Consider the following 19313-nt stretch of genomic DNA (forward strand, 5'->3'; position numbering starts at 1 on the left):
AACACCCGTTGTAGAAAATTTTGCCACCTCGAGTTCCTTTTTTAAAACGGAAGGCACCTAAGGACCTGGGTCTTGTGCTGAGCAAAGCAGAGATTACAGTCATTCTGTGAGAGATCCTTCATGCATTCACCACATGTAAAGTTTTTTAGATTAAAATGTAAAGTTTGTCCTTCTCCCATGAATCCTGCTGGTTTCTAGAAACCCTAATTTCTTCTCTCCTTCCCATCTCTATAGTTTTGGTTGATCCAAAGTTCGTCCATTTCATTTCTTTATTTGTTTCCAAGTCCCAATTCTGCTTTATGATTCCTACAAAAAATCAACCAAAGGAATGGGAGACGAAGTTCATACGAACGAATACGAAAACGGTATTGACAGTGGGGACGGGGAACGAGTGCTTGAATGGGAAGATGGCTTGCCCAGTGCAGATGATCTTACGCCCTTGTCTCAGCCTTTGATCCCACCGAAGCTTGCTTCCGCCTTCAGTATAGCACCCTATGCCTTGTCCAAGCATGCTCGATGTGAATCATGCGTCGCAAAACATGATATCTATCCTTTATCGGCAGTCGTCCCTGTCTTTCTCTTCCTACCACCTCAAGTCGTTGACTTCTTTCGTCGAGGACAGTACCTGTGATGCCATGGCTGGCATGGTGAAATGGTTTCGTCCCCATAAATGGACACCAACATAGGCGAGACCCGGGTTGGCCAGGCAAGCCCAGGAGCTGGCACACAAGTGGATGGCGTGGGACATAGACGCCCATTCACAGAAGGAGCCATTGTCAAGGACGACAATGGATTGAGTGGGGGAGTATGTTACGGTCTGAAACAGGCTTAGCCTTGCCTACGCTTGGCGGGCTTACGTTAAGGGACATCACCATCATTTTTGCCTATAAGATTTTTGGGAGAATTGATGTCATCTTCAGGCAGACTACCAAAAGCTTAACGTACTCTTTGAGGGGTGGTCGGCCTCCTTGGGTGCCTGACCTTGGCACTCCTAGACCAACATCCCTTGCGGGGCGGCCCTAATTAATGGCTAGCATGGCTACTAGGGTTCCTCATGGGCGCACACATGCTCATGGGAACAGTGCATGGACCGGCACTACGCCACCGACACTCAAGGGAGGCTTAGCATGCGGACCTGGCCTAAGCATGACCCTTCATCACGCCAGCCCCTTGTCTAAGATGAATGAGTTATCCAGTTGCCCATAGTGCACGGGTGTGTTCCGGCCCAACGGTTACCTATCATCAAGGCACAACATGTGCCCATCATCTCGGCATACAGAAGACCCTTCACATCAGCGCCATGTCGCCTCACATCATGGCCTTCCCCCTTTAGCACGTAAGCAGCGCCTCCCATGCACCGGCTAGAGCTAGCAAAGAGCCCCGGCCATGCGACTTGAGGTCATGATCCAATTCTACTGACCTTGGTGGAGCCATCTCATCGGGAAACTCCTAGCCTCACATCACACACAAGGCTTGTCCTGGCCTCCCTAGGCCTGGACGCCGCACGGCTTCCTTCCGCTGCAGATCTACCCCCGTGACAATATGGGGGTTCCAGTCGGAAATCCGGGTGCTACAACTTATCACGTTTTTTGAGTCGCATCCCTATAACATGTTCAGGGAGCAACAACGAGATTGGTCAGGTAATAAGTTCGGTTCTGTTGTACCATATCCTCATGCCACTCCTAACGATAAATAAAAATCTTAGATTTTCATTCACACCAAAGAGATGAATATCTCAATCTTTTTTGAGAGGAGAATCGCAGGCTTCTGGGATCTTGTGCCTGAAAGAGATCCCAAGATGTACAAAGAAAAACAGGAAAAAGGGCTTGTGAAAAAGAAAGTTTTAGGTCCTTAACCTGGAGTGCATCCAAGAGGAATAGAAAGACATAGGACTCTGTTGGAGGAATTTTGGGTTCTTAAAAATGAAGATTCAAGAAATGTTGTTTAGTTTTAAAAAAGGAATTCTTAGCAGCCATGGATGTCGTTACCCCACAAATTGCCTCGCAAAGATGTGCGAGAACTATTGAGGGGACTGGAAACAATACGATGTATGCATTCTGTGAAAGCATGAAAGATCTCTCACAGAGCGATTGTAATCTCTGCTTTGCTCAGTGCAAGACCCAAGTCCTCAGGTGCCTTCCGTTTCAAAAAGGAACTTGAGGTGGCAAAATTTTCTACGACGGGTGTTACTTGAAGTACGACGATTACTTATTCTTGAAGCTTTGAGCCCAGCAAACAGGACTGGTGAAGAAGAAGGGAGAGGGAGGAAGGGCAAAATTGGGTTTTGAAAAAAATTTATACATCACATGATGTTACATGTGTATAAATTTTGATGGAACATTAACAGATATTAACGGTAGAGGTAAAGCTAGTCAATTGTCATAAAACTTAAGGATACCACAAGACAATATCTAAACAGTAAAGGTATAGCTTGTCAATTTCGTGAACAATAGGGGTAGTTTAAGAGATTTACCCTTTTTGAAAATAAATAATTATTGATTATACTTTTACTTAGAAGTTGTGCCAAAACATGTTTTATGGTTGGATAGGAGAGTTGGGTTTTTCCCATCCTATAAAACATTAAAACTAAAGAAATATAATTTATAAATTATAGTTAACTACAATATACACCTCATTGAGGTCTTATATTTAGTGTTATTGATGTATTTTTATGATTTATTATAGTATTTATAGTGTTTCCAAGCGTATCTATGCATATCTTAGTTTTTCTCCAATACACATGCATATCCAAGGCGTATCCCGATACGTCTCTTAAAATTGTCTTTCCGATACACTTGATGTTTCTGATACTTTGAACCTTGGGCATAACTGGATGAAGGACAAATTTGTTAATTGCATTCCACGTCAACCTTCCTCTTTTCTTTACTTGTCTCAAGAAGTTTGAATCAAAGAGACCCATCACATCCTGAAGAGAAGTCCAATTAAACCCAAAGATAGAACAAATATGTTCTTAAATACAAAGTATAAAATGACAGGATAAAAAGATGTGAGAAATAGTTTCACCATTGTTTTTTTGTTTAGAAAGCACATATAAGGAGAGAGGCACATATTTGGCCTTCTTATTTTGTTTTAACCATTAAAAAAACAAAATTGTCATATAAGACATCCAGGTCTCTCAATGGGTTGGGCTGACCCGACATACCCAAATAACTGACTCAATTATATAAGGTCTAGGTTTGCATTTTGTGTCTTATTTATAATTGGATTGGTATTGGATTTTGTTATTCAGACCCGAACTAACCATATATAATTGTGTATGTAATTATGTATAAGTACATCGGCATTTGCATGAAAAGTTTGGGGTGGGGGGGGGAAGGACCCCCCACCAATATACTTGGCTCCACCCCTGCTCTTAGTGGCACCTAATGTGTGGAACTGTTACAAAAAGCTCATTGCACCAGTCTAAGAGAGACTTCGACTATAAGTACAAACTTTATACCTCAGGTAACTTTCTTACACATTCCAATACACTTAATTGTTCTTGCATTTTGATGAGGAAAAATTTGGCCCTCCACTGACATCATGTCACGTGGCATCTCAAAATAGCTGGATGACACCCGGCACCACGTAGGCGATGACTTGCCTTATCCAAAATGATGGAGACCTACCTCCAAATACCTATTGGAGACCTGGAGACCTACCTCTAGAGACCTACTAGAGACCTGGCGACCTACCTCCAGAGACCTACCTTCGCCGACCTAGAGACCTACCTCCAGAGACCTATTGGAGACCTGGAGACCTACCTCCAAAGATATACTAGAGACCTGGCGACCTACCTCTAGATACCTACTGGAGACCTACCTTCGCCAACATAGCGACCTACCTTCAGAGACCTGAAGACCTACCTCCAGAGACACATGGCATTCAAGTAACACCTCAACATTGAGTAAGCAAATCACCCCAGAAGGTCGGCTAGTAGTACCTCGCCTATGGCCAACCTAAAGTACCTCGGCCTGGCTGACCTAAAGGACCTTCGCTTAAGGAGCGACCTCCTTTGGAGATTGGCTAAGCTAAGTAGGGTATAAGTGACGACCTACAAGGCGTGCTCGCCGACCTTTTACATAGATCCATTATCAAGATCAAGTTCTCTAGAGTAATAACGCTCGACCGTTAGACCGACCTACCCGTGCCAGAGTTATTCGAGTGAGCTATATGCATGCACATATCATGTAACTAACGTAATAACTCAGCTAACTATGCGAAAATGGCGTCGCGAGTATATGGGACCTGTTACAGGAGGTCTCTAATCCCTCACACCTATATAAAGGCACCATTTTCCTGAGAGAAGGTATGCGCGATTACAAGCTCTCTCACTTTCTAAAATACTTTCAAAACACTCTCTGACTTAAGCATCGGAGTGCCCTCCCTGGGTAAAGACACCCGGTCACTCTAACCTTGTCTCTCTTGCAAAATAAAACAGCTCAGCCATCTCTAGCTTGGCCTAGCACAGCTCGGCTAATATTGTTTCCCTGCAGGTCTCTTAGAAAATTACACAGCTCTCCGTTATATAGCTCGGCCATATCCATCTCAACTAATATTGTTTCCCTGCAACTCTTTCAAAAAATTACATAGCTCTCCGTTATATAGCTCGGCCTAGCACAACTCAGCCCAGACAAGGGAACCATCCAAATCAGCTTCTGAGTCATCATCTAGCAAGGGAGTTGCCAAATCGTGCATCATCACATTCCTCTCACTTCAACACCTTGGCTAACTTAATATTCGTAGTCCTCGCCCTTGGAAACACACCTCAGGGCCTCTAACATCATTTTGTTTTAACAAGTGGAACTCTCAGCCTCATTACCTTAGAAGTTCCAGTTTTGACCTCGCTTCAATCTTCAGTAGCATCAATTGGCATTGTCTATGCGAACGATTATTAACTAAACTTTCAATCCCAATCAATATGGTTGACAATCAGGATAACTCGAGGGCAGGAAACAACACTCCTTCCTCTCTCCAAAATCATGTCATGCAAGAGTAGTTCCAACAACTAATTCAGCATGTAGCTCTCCTTGCTAACCAACTGAACAACCTAAAGCAACCAGCAAGAGGCCAACCCCAACACGGCCGACCCACTTATGCTCAAGGACGTAAGGTAGGAGGTTAGCTATGCATTGTTAAATTAATGACTCGAAGGACAAACCAAGGAGGATTTCTCTGAAACTAAAAGCAGCTGTCGTTTGACAAGTCAACACCATACCCATACTCACACTAGGTACCGCACTGGCCATTCCACCTCAGGCCAACATAGGAATGTTGACGAACACTAGGAATGTGACAATTCAGTACCTGAACCTTCAAAACGTGCCTGATGATGCGCAATCTGGTCGCTCCCTCGTGTACTGTGACTTGGATCGAACAAGGTTCAAATATAGCAGGGCCAAGCTGTAAGGCTGAGCTAATATTTGGATGTCCAAGCTGAAGTGAGTTGCAGAGAAAGAAGGGTGAGAGTGTCCGGGCAAGTTTTACCCAGGGAGAACACTCTGCTTAAGTCAGAAAGATGGTATAGAAATCTCTTGAGAGTGTGATAAAGTTTGGGTGTATACTGCACATACCTTTTTGGGTGGATTCAGAGTCCTTTTATAATTATCAGGGGTTCAGGGGCATTGGGCAACGTCTTTGAGTCTTTGACAGAGCTGTTTCCGCAATATAAGGTGTGTTAATGTGTTGGTTGCTAGATTCGCGCGGCGGTTACAGGTCACTTGCTTAAATTGTAGCGCACGGTTCGGAGAGCTGTTCTCACCACTGCGATATTGGCGCCTTCAAGGGTGGGGTGTGCGAAATGGCTTAGGCGAGCTCGCTTCACTAGCTGCCCAAGCTTATCCCAACTCAGTTGTCTTCCTGGTTGGTCTGTGCGAGATGCTCTAGGCTAACCCGTCGAGCTAGTCTGCTGACTTGGCGTTGTGTTGCCGATAGCGTCCACATGTCACTAGTTGTGTGGGATGACCAAAATGCCCCTCATCAGTGCCAATTTAGTACCTACCGTTAACTAGCCATTAAGTGGCATTCAAAAAAACATAATTGTCCTCCAAGTGTCATCTAATTTTCTTTATCAACCATCCAAACATTGACAAAAAATGAATAGTCCCAAATCCTTACCTCTTCTATTCAAGAAAGTTGGGATCTCCAGAATGCCCACTGAGGCATGACCCCAACTTTCTTTAAATAGAAAATAAAAGGATTTAGGACTATTCATTTTTTATCAACGTTTGGATGTTTAATAAAAGGCATTTGTGTCTTTTCAAATGCCACTTAACAGTTAATTAACAACTAGTAAACAAATATACTGATTTAATAAGTTTTGAAAGTTCAAGATACTTAATTATCACATTTTAAAGTTCGAAAACCAAACTGGTACTAGGCACAGGGTAATAATTGGGAATTTTCCCTATAAAGTAAGTAATACAACACGGATCAATCAAACAATACCACTAATAATAAGTTCCTAGACATTTTGTTAATGGATGGCCTGGGGTCATTTTATAAGTTATCTATATCTATTTAAATATATTAAGCTGAAATGTGTACTTAAGAAGGCCTAAGGACGAGGGGAATGGAATCTAACAGTATTTTTTGCCTTTTTTCATAGAAATTACAAGAATGCCACTCTCTACCAACTCTCTCTTTTGCTTTTGTTTTTCTTTCAAATTATAAGAATGCCACTCTATCCTACCAACTCTCTCTCTCTCTCTTACAAATTACAAGAATGACATCTCTCTCTCCTTATAAATTACAAGAATGCCACTCTGTCTCCAACCGAGGGAGACATCAGCTCATCATCTCGGTTGCTAGGGAACCTACAATCAAAGGTAGTCAAGTTCAAGCCGAGTCGAGCTCGAATTTTTGAGCTCAAGCTCAAATCTTTAATTCGAATTGAGCTCGAGCTAGACGATACCTTAACCATTGAGGGAGACATCGGCTCAACACCTTGGTCACTAAGGGAGATCTCGACTCAGCACCTCGACAATTGATGGAGACCTTAGCTTGACACTTCGCCTGCTACAGATTTTGACTCGAACTGCAATTAAAAGTAACTGAGCTTGAACTTCTAAGATTTTGACTCGAACTCAAATCTCTAATTCGAATCGAGGTCGAACCTGATAATTTATGAGCGAGCCCGTGAAACGCCGGCCCCTCCGTTAGAATGTATATAGAGGTATTTTCCTCGAACCTCAGCGGTATATATTAGTAGTTAACCCTAGAAAATATAAAGTTCTAAGTTCTAACGATAATTAGGGTATATCGTCCAAGGGGTTCAGCTGTGCGAGCGTCGAAGAAACCGAGAGTCGAGAGATGGATTCGTTCTCTTCTCCTTCAAGCGGCTCTTCTCAGCCTTCAGCAGAAGCCTTCATGGAGCAACTTAAGACTCAACTTGCCCAGGCTTACGCAGAGGAGTTTCTCGAGGTAACACTGAAGCTGAAAACCTAACTCTGTCTATCTTCAAGCTTATATTTTGAGATTCAATAGCATTGATCATTCAATTCCCCTTACAAATTCGTCAAACAAACGCAGAAGGATATTTTAAGCAACACAAGGTCATACTTGTTAGATCATAACTATTCAAATGTGTCTGACTATCATTCTGCTCCTAAAGAACGAAGCTTTTGCCGTCTCCTCTCTCTCTCTCTCTCCTATTATTTACATTTTGCGGCGAGTCTTAGTATATTGCTGCTATTTTTGCTATATCTGTCTAAACATTTTGATATCAGCTACAGCCGTTTACTTTTGTGTGTTCTCTTGGTTGTCTAATATGCTTCAATAAGGATGTCTTGTAGGCATGGTTATGATCAAATGATGCTGCAATTTGATTATTCTAGTGATGATTTTTTATGCAGCTTGATAATGCTAGTAATGATGCAGTGTAAATTTTGAGAAAGGGTCTCATGGAACCATTTTACACTATGTAGTCCGCAATTCATTGAAAAATAGGGTAGTCTTATGAAGGAACTTCTTTCCTTTGTTGTTACTCTTGTTCTTTTACTAGATGTACACTTCCCAAAAGCCCTTTCTCTCTAAATATCTCCCTACAGTTGGTGATATTTTGTATCTATTTTACGTCAGAATATTTTGGTTGGGATTGTATTTGTATGAAGTGTTATTTGATCTTCCTTCATTGAAACCTTATTTGGAAGCTTAGAATTCCTGCCGCCCGAAGTAGTCTAGTTCTCCATTTGGGCATCTTCTAGAACAAGCATTGATGCACGTTGTGTTAATCACCAAGCGGTTTTAGCTTTATAACCAATTATTGCACATCTAGTTGATGTATTGTGATTGCTTGCAAAGTTCAAGTGCTGAAATTATGGTATGGCACCATAATGTAAAATCACTTGGTTAAAGAATTTAATTCCTTAATTTCCTTCCAAGGGCTTAAATCTACTACTAATGCTTCATGGAAACAAAAATGTGGCGCTCTTCCTTTTTGTATTTGGTACTTATCATGTCTGACACTGGTATTATAGGCATATACAGATAATGTCCATATCATAGAAATTTCTACAATGAAACAATAAATCTACAACCTTGAATTTGAGCAAATGGTGGATGATGAGAATGGAAGAAAGTCATAATCATCATCATCTAAGTATGTCCCATCTATATGGGTTTCAACTACATAAATACTGTTTTGATGAGTGGAACAAAAGTAATTGGGAAAAATTGGCTGGTTTCTACTTGAGAGTTGAGGCCATTCTTATTCTCTTCAGTTTGGTTCTAGTCCACTGTGCAGTTTTAATCAACACTAGTCATTGTGTGAATGTTGTGAAACTATTTCTGCTGAAGATAAAGTTAGAGTTGTCATCACCTATCCTTGTGAAGGGACATCACCATTCCACATACTTGCAAAGCTTGTTAATATAGTTAAGATGTGAAAATTTGTGTATTCCACAGATATTAAACCGTAGAAAAAAGTAAACTGCTTATAGTTGACACATCAAATGCAGAAAATACATGGAAACCTTTCCGTCTAACCCCTGGGCCCGGAGCTTGCCAAATCAAGTCAGACCTTCTTACCTCTTCCCCATGATGATGAATTAGCATTTGAACCTGAACAAACTGTTTAACCTAGATGAAAAAACCTTAGCTTCTCCAATCAGTTGCCTAGGGAACACAGACCAATCTACTCCTGTAGACATCAACCAATTACTTCTTGGCATTCACCTTCCACAATCAGCCCATGCCAATTCATTGAGAATGCCAGTTTTAGACCCTGAATAATAACAAGAAGGTCCAAGGGAATACCTTCACCAGCTGGACCTAAGAAACTTAAGTAGTGCTGTCAATGGGTCAATGGTTTGGGTCAGGCTGGATCCTGTCCCAAACTGATAAGGAAATATACAGACCAAAAATATACAGACAGAGTCCAAATGGGTCTGGTTTCTTCCAAATCTGAAAGCTTTTGTCCTTTAATAATTTTTATTTTGATAAATAGCTTTTGTCCTTTCATTAATAAATTCTTAATAATTGTTACTGATAGAAATGTTTTGAAAGAAGCTATGTGGTACTAACTGCTAGAAATAAAGTTCAAATAGCTTTACAGATGAAACTGAGGTGAATAGATAGGATAGATTGGTTTAGGGATGGGACTTGGTCTTATTTGCAAGAAATACATGTTCAATTGGTTGATTGATTGTTTTTTTTTTTTTTTTTTTTGGTATTTGATTATTGATTGATATTTGGTAACTGTAAAAATTTGTTGATTTTGAGAAATGTTTGGGCCCTGTTTACCCCAAGCTTTTCCTTGGTAATCAGCCACTCTGTTGGTTGATATTTGTGTCCATCTGAAAGGTGCACCCAAATCTCTTGCCATGAACTGCATGTTCACTCTTAAAATTTTAAGAGCTTTGAAATTGAGGGAAAAACCCTAGGGTTGGTTCCAATGAAATTTGGTAGGTAGGTTTGATTTTAGAATGTGAAGGTGTAAGGGGTGACCAAGTTTGGTAGGATGAAAGTAATAAAAGCTCAGTGACCTAATATTTGTGGCATTTGTAGGTGGTTTTCGCACAAAAAGACACAAGTGTTACAATTGAAAAATTCTGCATGTTGAGACATTTTTTTGGCAAGTTTCTGCATATTGAGAAATTAATGAAAATACACTATTAGTCCTTTTTATGAATGTTGAACAAGTAGGGGCTATTGCTTGGTGCAATGATAAATCTTGGGCTAACAAGTGTGAGAATGTGGGTTTGAGTTGGAGAGCAGCCACTGTGTGAAAAAAAGCCATATGTTAGGTCTGTATTCATTCCACCCCTCAAAAGACCCCAGATAACTGCAACCAACAGTGGGTAATGATCTTTCTTTTTTCTTGTTCTTATCAATGTTTGATAAATGTATTTGAAGGCCTTTTCAACAAGTCCTTGAGGCTCAATAGGCACTTCAAATCATTCTATAGTTAGTTTTTAGGAATATTGATAAAAAATATAGTTTATAGTAACCACTCATCATATGCGCAATATTCAAAACATTCGATCAAATATAATACGATTTAGTCATGTTTCTGCAATAGTCTACATATGATCAGACTGAACTAAGAAAAACAGAAATAACAACTTGTCATTGTCATACCTAGGCTGTAAAACCAAAACCAAAAAAAAAAAAATCAAGAAACTTCCAAGGATAAGGGCTGGCTGATGCCAGCTTTATTTGTGTGATTTAAAGCCTTTTTGGACAGATTGGAACAAAGAAAAAAGGCTTCATCATCTCCAGGTATCTCCTCTCTTCTCTATTTCTTTCAATATTGCCTTCTTTCTTTCTCTGGAGATTTCCTCTACAAAATACAAATCATCAATTCCCCATGCTTTCCTTCAATTAGCACTTGAGATACTTGCATTAAAAGATCTAAAATGCTTACCCACCATTGCTGAGTGTAGGACTTTTCCCCTACCATCCTACATTACAGTCCCTTGGATTATAGCATAGAGAGGCAAAGGAATTGTCAGATAACCTGAATTGCCTGTTAAAGTGCATATGAAGATTGGCAAATGATGTTTATTCATCAGGAAAGAAAAAGGATTGGCAAATGATAATGCAAATGCTTTATCAAGGGAAGTGGTAGTAACAATGACAATCTGCTATTGGGGCACCAGGCCCAGGGTTGAAATGCAACAAAGTTATCCTTCTCTATTTTTGTTGAGATTTCAGGCTTGCTCTTTTGTTTACTTTCTTCCATTCCTTAGTCTTTGAAATGCAAAGTTTTTAGTACACATTAATAAAATCATGATTGCATTGATGATAGAAAAAAGTTAGGAAAAAGATTCTTCCTCAAAAATAACAGAATCAATAAGGATTTATTCATCGAAAAAATTGAAAAATGACACTCTTTGATCTGGTTACTAATAATAAAAATAGACAGATTTATCTTGTCTTAGGTCACTCTTTTTACCAACTGGGGACCTTTTGTCCATGATATCCGGATACTTGTATATGCTTAACATGGTGGCATTGGGCATGATGCATATCCAATGCAATGGTAGATATCACAATGGAAACTACTAGAGTATAGCATTAATATTTCTAAAAGAAGTAAAATATACCATTTTAACAAATTTTTGATGATGCCAATTTTTTATTTGCGAAAGCATTCAATCCATGAAATATCTATCATTTCTTTTTATGGATGGTGCAAGTTGGTGTTTCACTTTGTGGAAGTTATGTTTTTTGGTTTTTAATTTTAAATAAATCAATTTTATTCTTTTAGCATAGAAATTCTTCCAAAGTTTGAGCTTTCTTACACGAAGATACAAATCAGATTTCAGAAGTGGCCAAATAAATCATGGATTGAAATGCAAATTAAAATCTTAGTCTTCGATGAAGCTCTTGTTGGATTCATTTCTTGATGATTCTATCCGCCTGACAAAACTATTTGTTTGACAGACTGTAAGAGGAAAGTGCTTTGCAAAGTGTATCACCAAACCCGGGACAAGCCTGAGTGGGAGTGAGAGTAGTTGCATATCTAGATGCGTGGATCGCTATATTGAAGCTACCGGTATTGTTAGCCGAGCTCTTTTCAGTTCACCTCGCTAATGTTTCAGGCTTTCGGCAGTTGCCTTTTGGATTTGGGTAATTTCATGGTTGCAACATTTTATGGATTTTGCTAGTTTGAGGGAGAATGCAACGGATTTTGTTTTCCCATTATTGGCATGGACCATAGTACTATAGCCCAATCACGATACGCCAGCCTGAAGCGGTAAATTTTGATTTTTAGTATTATTGTTTGGCCTTCTATTCTTGGTTGCTTAGCTATCGCTCGACCATCCGAGCCACATTCTGTATTACCATTTCATTGTCCTTTTTTACTTTAGGGCCCTTCTGTACTTGTAACCAATCAATCGATAATCATCCAAACTATACTAGTGGGTCAATCTAAGTGGTTATTCGCTAAAATTCACGTCTGTTTCTCATTGCATAAAGCTCATCAAGTACAATACTTTCTCTGCACCGTAGAAATTACCCAACGTATAAAATTGAGAAATTCCCTCATCAGTATTCAGTACCTTGAACTTTAGGTGTCTATGCAGAACTTTGAACTTTCAGAATGTGTTAAACAGCCCGTTAGTTAATTTTGGAAATGTCAAAACTATCCATCATGTGTCATCTTATTTTTTTTATCTGCCACTTCCACATGAACCAATTTAAACAAAACTCTTTTCATTTAAATTTTGATTTCAAGCAATCTTGTTTTCCGGCTTCTAGAATGATAGATTACCGGCTATTGACGACAAAGAAGAAACTTGGTCATACCATTGTGATGCAACATTAACAATCAACATAAACTTTCCCTTGTAAATGCTAAAATCGATATCATTTCCCTTTGCATCCTGGTTGAGATGGGAAGGTTGCAGCAACTACCAAGATGGATTTTAGAATATATAGGAAATTTTCATCAGCTACATAAAATTTAAAAAGAATAAAGAATATACAGGAAACCATATCAATGGCGATTTCAGTTGTTGCAAGAACTTGGTCAGTTCCCAGCACCATTGTTGGTAGGGGTGAGCAGAATTTGGTTAAAATCGAAGAATCAAATTGAAATTCTGGTTTTGGCTTAATTGGTTCGGTTTAAATAGTTTTTGATTCAGTTTCGATTGCCAAAATCGGTTTTTTTATATTTCGGTTTCACTTGTCATGGTTCACAAATTGATTAACCGAAAAACCAATTTATTTTTAAAATTATATAATTTTTTTAATATTGTTGATAGTTGATACGTAGAGCGATGCATACCCCGCATAGGACTTAATAGAAAGTGGAAGCTGCTCAACCCAATACAAAGAAACTTAAATGTCAAGATTATAAAATTTAACTAAAAAAGGGAAAACTAAAAAGATTAAGAAAAAAAAACCTTTTCAAGCTTTCCTTTTCTTCTTAAGCACGTCAGTCTCTACCCACTAGAGTCTAGTCTATAGAGGCCTTTTCTTCTTGAGCACGCCAATCTCTACTCTCTAGAGTCTAGTCTATACTCTCTAAACTCTAACCCTTTCCTTTTCGTCTTATTCTTCTATTCCTCAAATTCCTCCAGCTCCAAACCTCAATCTCTCAAACTTTCAAAGAATCCAAGTCTCCTAAGTCTTAATCGTCTTAGAGCGAAGAGTGAACACTGCGGACAGACCATGAACGAGAGAGGTTGCGACCAAATGAGAGAGGCTGCAACCTGCAACCATCTTCAGAGATTCTTTATTTTGATTGGGGTGGATTTCTATTTCGGTTTTTAACCAAAATAACAGAATAAAATTTTGGTTCGATTTGATCGATTTCAACCAATTTCATTTTTGGTTCAGTTTTAGCCTATGATAAATCAGTTGTAAAAATTTCAGTTTTTTTGATTTGGTTTTGAACTGAACAAACTGAATGTTCACTCCTAGTTGTTGGTTCGTTCAAATCTGTTTTTGGCACAATTCTTCAATTTCAAAGTAAAGACAATGAACAATGTCTTTTTTCAAGGGTAGTTTCGATATTTTAAAAATTTTAAGTGACACATGTCAATTAATGGCAGGACCTATTAGACATATTACGCAACCCCTAAAGTTCATGGTACTGATCTGGATTTTTTCCTATAAAATTTATTACAAAATATGGGATAGATGTAGATGAACATAGTGGCATGTGGTTTCAAACTTGATATGAAATGGGTACGCTTTCCAATGGAAATTGTTTTTCTTATTACCAATTCTAACAATAAATCAGAATCATTTTATTTGACAGAACAAGAACACAAAACATGTTATTGTTTTTGTATGTGTTTTTTGTTCTCAATTGTTTGAAGAATGAAAATTTGTTTTTATTTTAAAAAACATAATTTTGATGGTTTCAAAAACAAATATATTTTTGGAAACAAAAACATCTTTTCACTACCCGACATAATGGCTAAGGTATTTTATCTCCCAACATAGAAATTGCCATCCGTAGTGTAGCCATGAATTTTTTTTTTTTTTTTTCTAGTGGGGTCATATTAAAGCTTCATAAATATCAAAAAGCATTTTTCTTCTACATTTTTAACTACCTAAGTTGCAGTTCATAGAGGCCTTTGTGCCCGCTTAGGAGGGCTTCACACAGTGACTTCTGGTGTTGTATGAGACAAGAAAGTCACAAAGTCATGAAGCCCTATTCAATAACAATCTGTAAAACAAAAATTAAGCTTTGGGCCCAAAATTTGACTTTCTGTTGAACCTATCCTAGCTTTTAGGTAGCTTCTCAAACGTGACTTAGCTCAATCATTGCATAAGCTCTCTCAAATGGGCTTTTTATAGGCATGCTCATGGTTCAGTTAACCGAAAGGTGGAACTTTTTTTAACTGAAGGGATACCACTAGTTTTTGGAAAATCGAATATAATATATTATATATTATTTGGTTCGGTTAACCACTGATTTTTTATATTGGTTAACCAAAACTAAACCTTTACCTTCAGTTTTTCCAAAATAATGAACCAACCAGTTCGGCTAACCAGATTATTCAGTTTGATTCCATTGATCTGGTTTGGTTTCTCGGTATTTTGGTTTTTAATGATCACCCCAAGCATTTTACAAATGTAGTCTAAAAATCAATTAGTTTAAAGTCCAAATCAAAATCCATAGGGTCCATTTGGTTCATAGTCAGAATTGGAATCGAAATTGAAATCCTTCGAAATCGGAATCGGAATGGTCCATTCCCATATTCTATTTGGCTCAGACAGGAATAGGAATGTGAATTAAAACCAGCAGGAATGGGACTTCATTCCCAAGGGCGGGGCAGGGAATGGCCATTCTCTCAAATGGGGGAATGCCATTCCAGCAGGAATGGGAATGGGATTCCGGTTCCACCCAACCAAATAGTTAGAACCGGAATAGCCCATTCCGATCCCTATTCTAGACACCTATTCCCACAAACCAAACAGGGTCTTAGATAAGGTGCCGTTTGATTGCACTTTTTAGTTGTCAAAATCCGAAAAGTTTGCTTTTCAGACACCTTGCTTTGTTATTACCTCTTATTACAGATCTCAAATTGGATTTCAGATCTTAATTTCTTAGAGGTGGACAGACCTAATTCAGATGTGCATAAAAGACATAAATACCCTTAAAGAAATTTTAATATTACATATTTTTGTCCTTTCATGTAAATCCAATCAAGCACTCACTGTGAACTAAACGAAGCTCCATCGCCACTGCACTCTCTCTCTCTCTCTCTCTCTCTCTCTCTCTCCAGTAGCGATGGTTCTTCTCTCTCGCCCTCGCTCTCTCTCCGCCCTGTCTTCTGCCACCGCCACAGCAGTTCTCTTGCTCTCTCAATCTCCCTCTCTTCGCCCTATCTTCCGCCACCGCCACTACAACTTGTAGCGGCGGCTCTCTCTCTCTCTCTCTCCCTCCCTCCCGTCTTCCCATCACCGCCACCACCGCTACAAGTTGCAACGGCGGCTCTCTCCCCCTGTCTTCTCTCTCGCCTCCCCCCTCTCTCTCTTTCTTCCACCGCAATTTTTTATTAATTATTAATTATTTTATTGTTTGTATTAAACATTAATTATTTATTATTAAATTTATTTATGTTATTTATTATTTATTAAATATTTTTATTAACTAATAATTTTTAATTATTTTATTAATCTTTAAAAACTATTTTAATTTTTATTTGTATAAATTATTAATTATTAATTATTAATTATTTTAATATTTTTATAGTCATTAATTATTTTAAAATTTTAATTGTTTCATTTATTAATTAATAATTTATTGTTTTTTATTTTTATTGTTTCAATATTATTTTAAGGTTGAAAATTATTTTTTATGAGATAATGTAAATTGAACTCAACATTTTCAAATAAAATGTTCTAGGGGTAAAATAGTAAAATCAGTAAATTTCAGATGGTAAAGAGTTGATCCAACACAAACAAACTTATGGATTCAAATCCTCTAAAAAGTAAAAAAGCAATTATGCCTCTTTTCAGATTTCAAACACTTTTAATATCTTTTTAACTTTTCAGATATGAATTTTCAGATTTATAAAATGCCACCTAAGACTGCATTTGGCATTCCTTATTTTAAGGACTATCTCCTTTTTGTTAAAAACTCAGGGGATGTTTCGAACCGTGGCCGTTTTTCAAAAAAAATGGTTCCATGTCGGATCCACATAGGCGTTTCAACAAACGCCCATGTATCTCATTGTTTGGTTCAGCCGATTATTAAAAAATCGGGTATGCATCGAAAATCGGGACCCCACCGATAATTTGGCGTTTCATGCATCAGTGAACCGTTTCCCCCAACGGTTGACTGATGTGTTTCCTATGTGGTGCTTACCTGTCAACACACATGAAAAACGGTGATGAAAATCACCTTACCAAACAGTATAATATTACTCATTGCCTACGTGGCAGAAGCGTTTTTTTTATGAAAAATGGGTCTTAAAAGCATGGGCGTTTTTTCATGAAAATCGGTCCCAAAAAACGCCCACACTTCCAAACACCATGTCAGTGTTTATAGAGATATTTTAATTGCAAAAAAGAAAAACAAATCCTTAAAATAAGAAATGCCAAATGCAGCCTATTCCACAACTTTTAAGATGAGGCCATTTCATTTCCAATAGCGCTTCATGCTAATTTAAGTCTTATAACTTGAGTAATTTGCAAGTGGACAAGCAAAGAAAACGGATAGGTTTTGATTTTCATTTAAATTTGAGTGAGAATGTGGTAAGTCACGTTGGAATTTTAAGGCTGTATTGGGAAATTAATAATGCGTAATTTTTGAATATCCAACATATTCGAATTCAAATTCCGATCACATTTTTCTCTTATCAAATTGAATTATACTCAAAGGGTGTACTGGGAAATAAATGAGAAACGGACAGAAAGGTTACTGGAAAGTAACTCCGTTCATAAGCGCAATCAAGGCCCTTCCCTTCAACGAGGCAATCCAGTTCTCGTACCCATATGAATGTTACTATATCTATCCACACCACACTACAGCTGTTAATTAGATAGACATGAATAGTAATATTAAAATATTTACAATGTGCTGCTATAGTGATGTGGGGTGAGAATTCTGTTTATTCGGTTAAAAATTGAATCGAATAAATTGAAATTTTAAAAAATAAACTAAAAAATTAAAAACGAATTGAATTAATCAAACCGTTTTGATTAAAAACAGAAAAGGCCGAACCAATAAAATCAAAATCGAAATTTTCGATTCAATGTTTTGGTTTTAACCGAATAATGCTTACCCCTACGTGTGGGCAGACTTGAGTTCTTGTAAGTAAGAGATCCAAACCATGGTTTTCAAAACCAGACCGGAAAAACCGGTAACTGATCAGCCCCCGGGACCGGTTATATTAAAAACGTTGAAAATGTCAAAAAACCGCTGACTCGGGTGGTCAGACCGCTAAACTGTTTGACCCGGGCAGTGGTTCGCAGGTTACTAGTTTTTATTTTTAATGTTTTAAATAAAACAAACAAAAAATAAAATACCTTCTATATCCCCAACCTAGTTCGAATTAGTCCCTTTAGCTTTAGGATTAGAACCCATTTTTGTTCTAACCCTTCCCGAATTCCCTCCTCTCAACCCTCACACCCAACCGACCACCTGCGGGCTGCGGCGGCCAGCACCTCCAGCATCCAACGGCGATTAACGATGACCGGAGATGGCGAGTTTACAGTATTTAGAGTTGCGGCAACTAGCACTTGCAGGGTAAGAGTTGTGGCGGCCAGAACTTGTGGCAGATGTCCGGCAAGTTTGCAGCGGCGGGCGGGGAGTTTGCATTGGCAGCAACATCACCATTGGGCATTGCGATTATGCAAGTTGGAGCAGCACTTGCAGCGGCAACTGGCCTGCGACCAAGCCCAAGCCCACTGTCACACCACCATTAACATTCTAGAGTGAATGCTCCTATTTCTCCCCTTTTATTTTGATGCCAGGGGAATCTATCCCTATGAATCTTGATTTTAGGTAAGGATTTTTACATTTTAGGATTTAACATTCTAGTCTAAAGATGGAACTCCAAATGCAAGGAGAAATGGTATATTGTTTTTGGTGATGCTCTGTTATAATTTTTTTTTTTCTTTTTCTTTTGATATTCTGATTTCTCTAGCGAGTAAAAGGCTTCGATGATGATGATGATTGGGTTAGTTCTTGATTCAATTTCAGCGTAGATGATCTCAGCATGGAAGAGCTCCTTGCCTTACAAATCCCAACTTCTCAAGAGGTGAACTCATTCCTATTTTTATCAGCATATGGAGATGACTTTGTTTTATTCATTCATCCACACTTTCTAGAGTTTTTTTCTGTATTTTTGCAATTTTCTGTTTTATTTCTATATTTTATGTTTTTTCTGTATTTTTTAGAATTTGTCTGTATTTTATTTTTATATTTTCTATGTGTTTTGTACCGTATTATTTTTTATTTAGATAGTTTTATTTTCTGTATTTTTTCTATTTTTATTTAATTTTATGCTATTTTTATTATTTATAAATATTTTTTATTTTTAATTTATTTATAACGTCAAGGGCCGAACCATTCGACCAGGATGGTTTAACCACTTAACCGGAAACTGATCCCCTGACCGGTTCTGTTTCCGGTTCGTTTTTAAAAACCATGATCCAAACATCAATGACAATTCAGATCTCCTGCTAACATGAATCCTACCCACATCTATCCAGAGGAAACTATGCATTGGTCACATCTCCCCATGAATGGAATACGCAATTACGTGAGATGTTCTGAATGTGCGGCCACAGCTTAAACATCTGGCAACCCTGCTACTGGTAGCAAAGTTGTAGTGGGTAATAACTGTCTATAGACGGATTTACTACTAACAGGGCCACAAAACCCTACAGCCTCACATCTC

The 19313-nt window shown here is 38.4% G+C and overlaps 1 protein-coding gene across 1 annotated transcript; it reads left to right on the forward strand.

Annotated features, from left to right (window-relative positions):
* The first annotated feature begins 7210 nt into the window (after positions 1-7210).
* Positions 7211-12396, forward strand: TIM13 (translocase of the inner mitochondrial membrane 13). Its single transcript, XM_010253010.2, has 2 exons — positions 7211-7422; positions 11887-12396. The coding sequence occupies exons 1-2, from the start codon at positions 7312-7314 to the stop codon at positions 12034-12036; spliced, it is 261 nt and encodes an 86-aa protein (XP_010251312.1). The 5' UTR covers positions 7211-7311; the 3' UTR covers positions 12037-12396.
* Positions 12397-19313: the final 6917 nt, after the last annotated feature.

The sequence above is a fragment of the Nelumbo nucifera genome, chromosome 3 (assembly GCF_055504915.1).
Source record: "Nelumbo nucifera cultivar China Antique chromosome 3, China Antique-T2T, whole genome shotgun sequence".
Taxonomy (NCBI): domain Eukaryota; kingdom Viridiplantae; phylum Streptophyta; class Magnoliopsida; order Proteales; family Nelumbonaceae; genus Nelumbo; species Nelumbo nucifera.

Excerpts from the sequence above, each read along its gene's own strand:
- TIM13 (XM_010253010.2), top strand. The coding sequence starts at position 7,312 with ATGGATTCGTTCTCTTCTCCTTCAAGCGGCTCTTCTCAGCCTTCAGCA. Across the intron at positions 7,423-11,886 it reads ACGCAGAGGAGTTTCTCGAG|ACTGTAAGAGGAAAGTGCTT; the intron begins GTAACACTGAAG and ends TTTGTTTGACAG.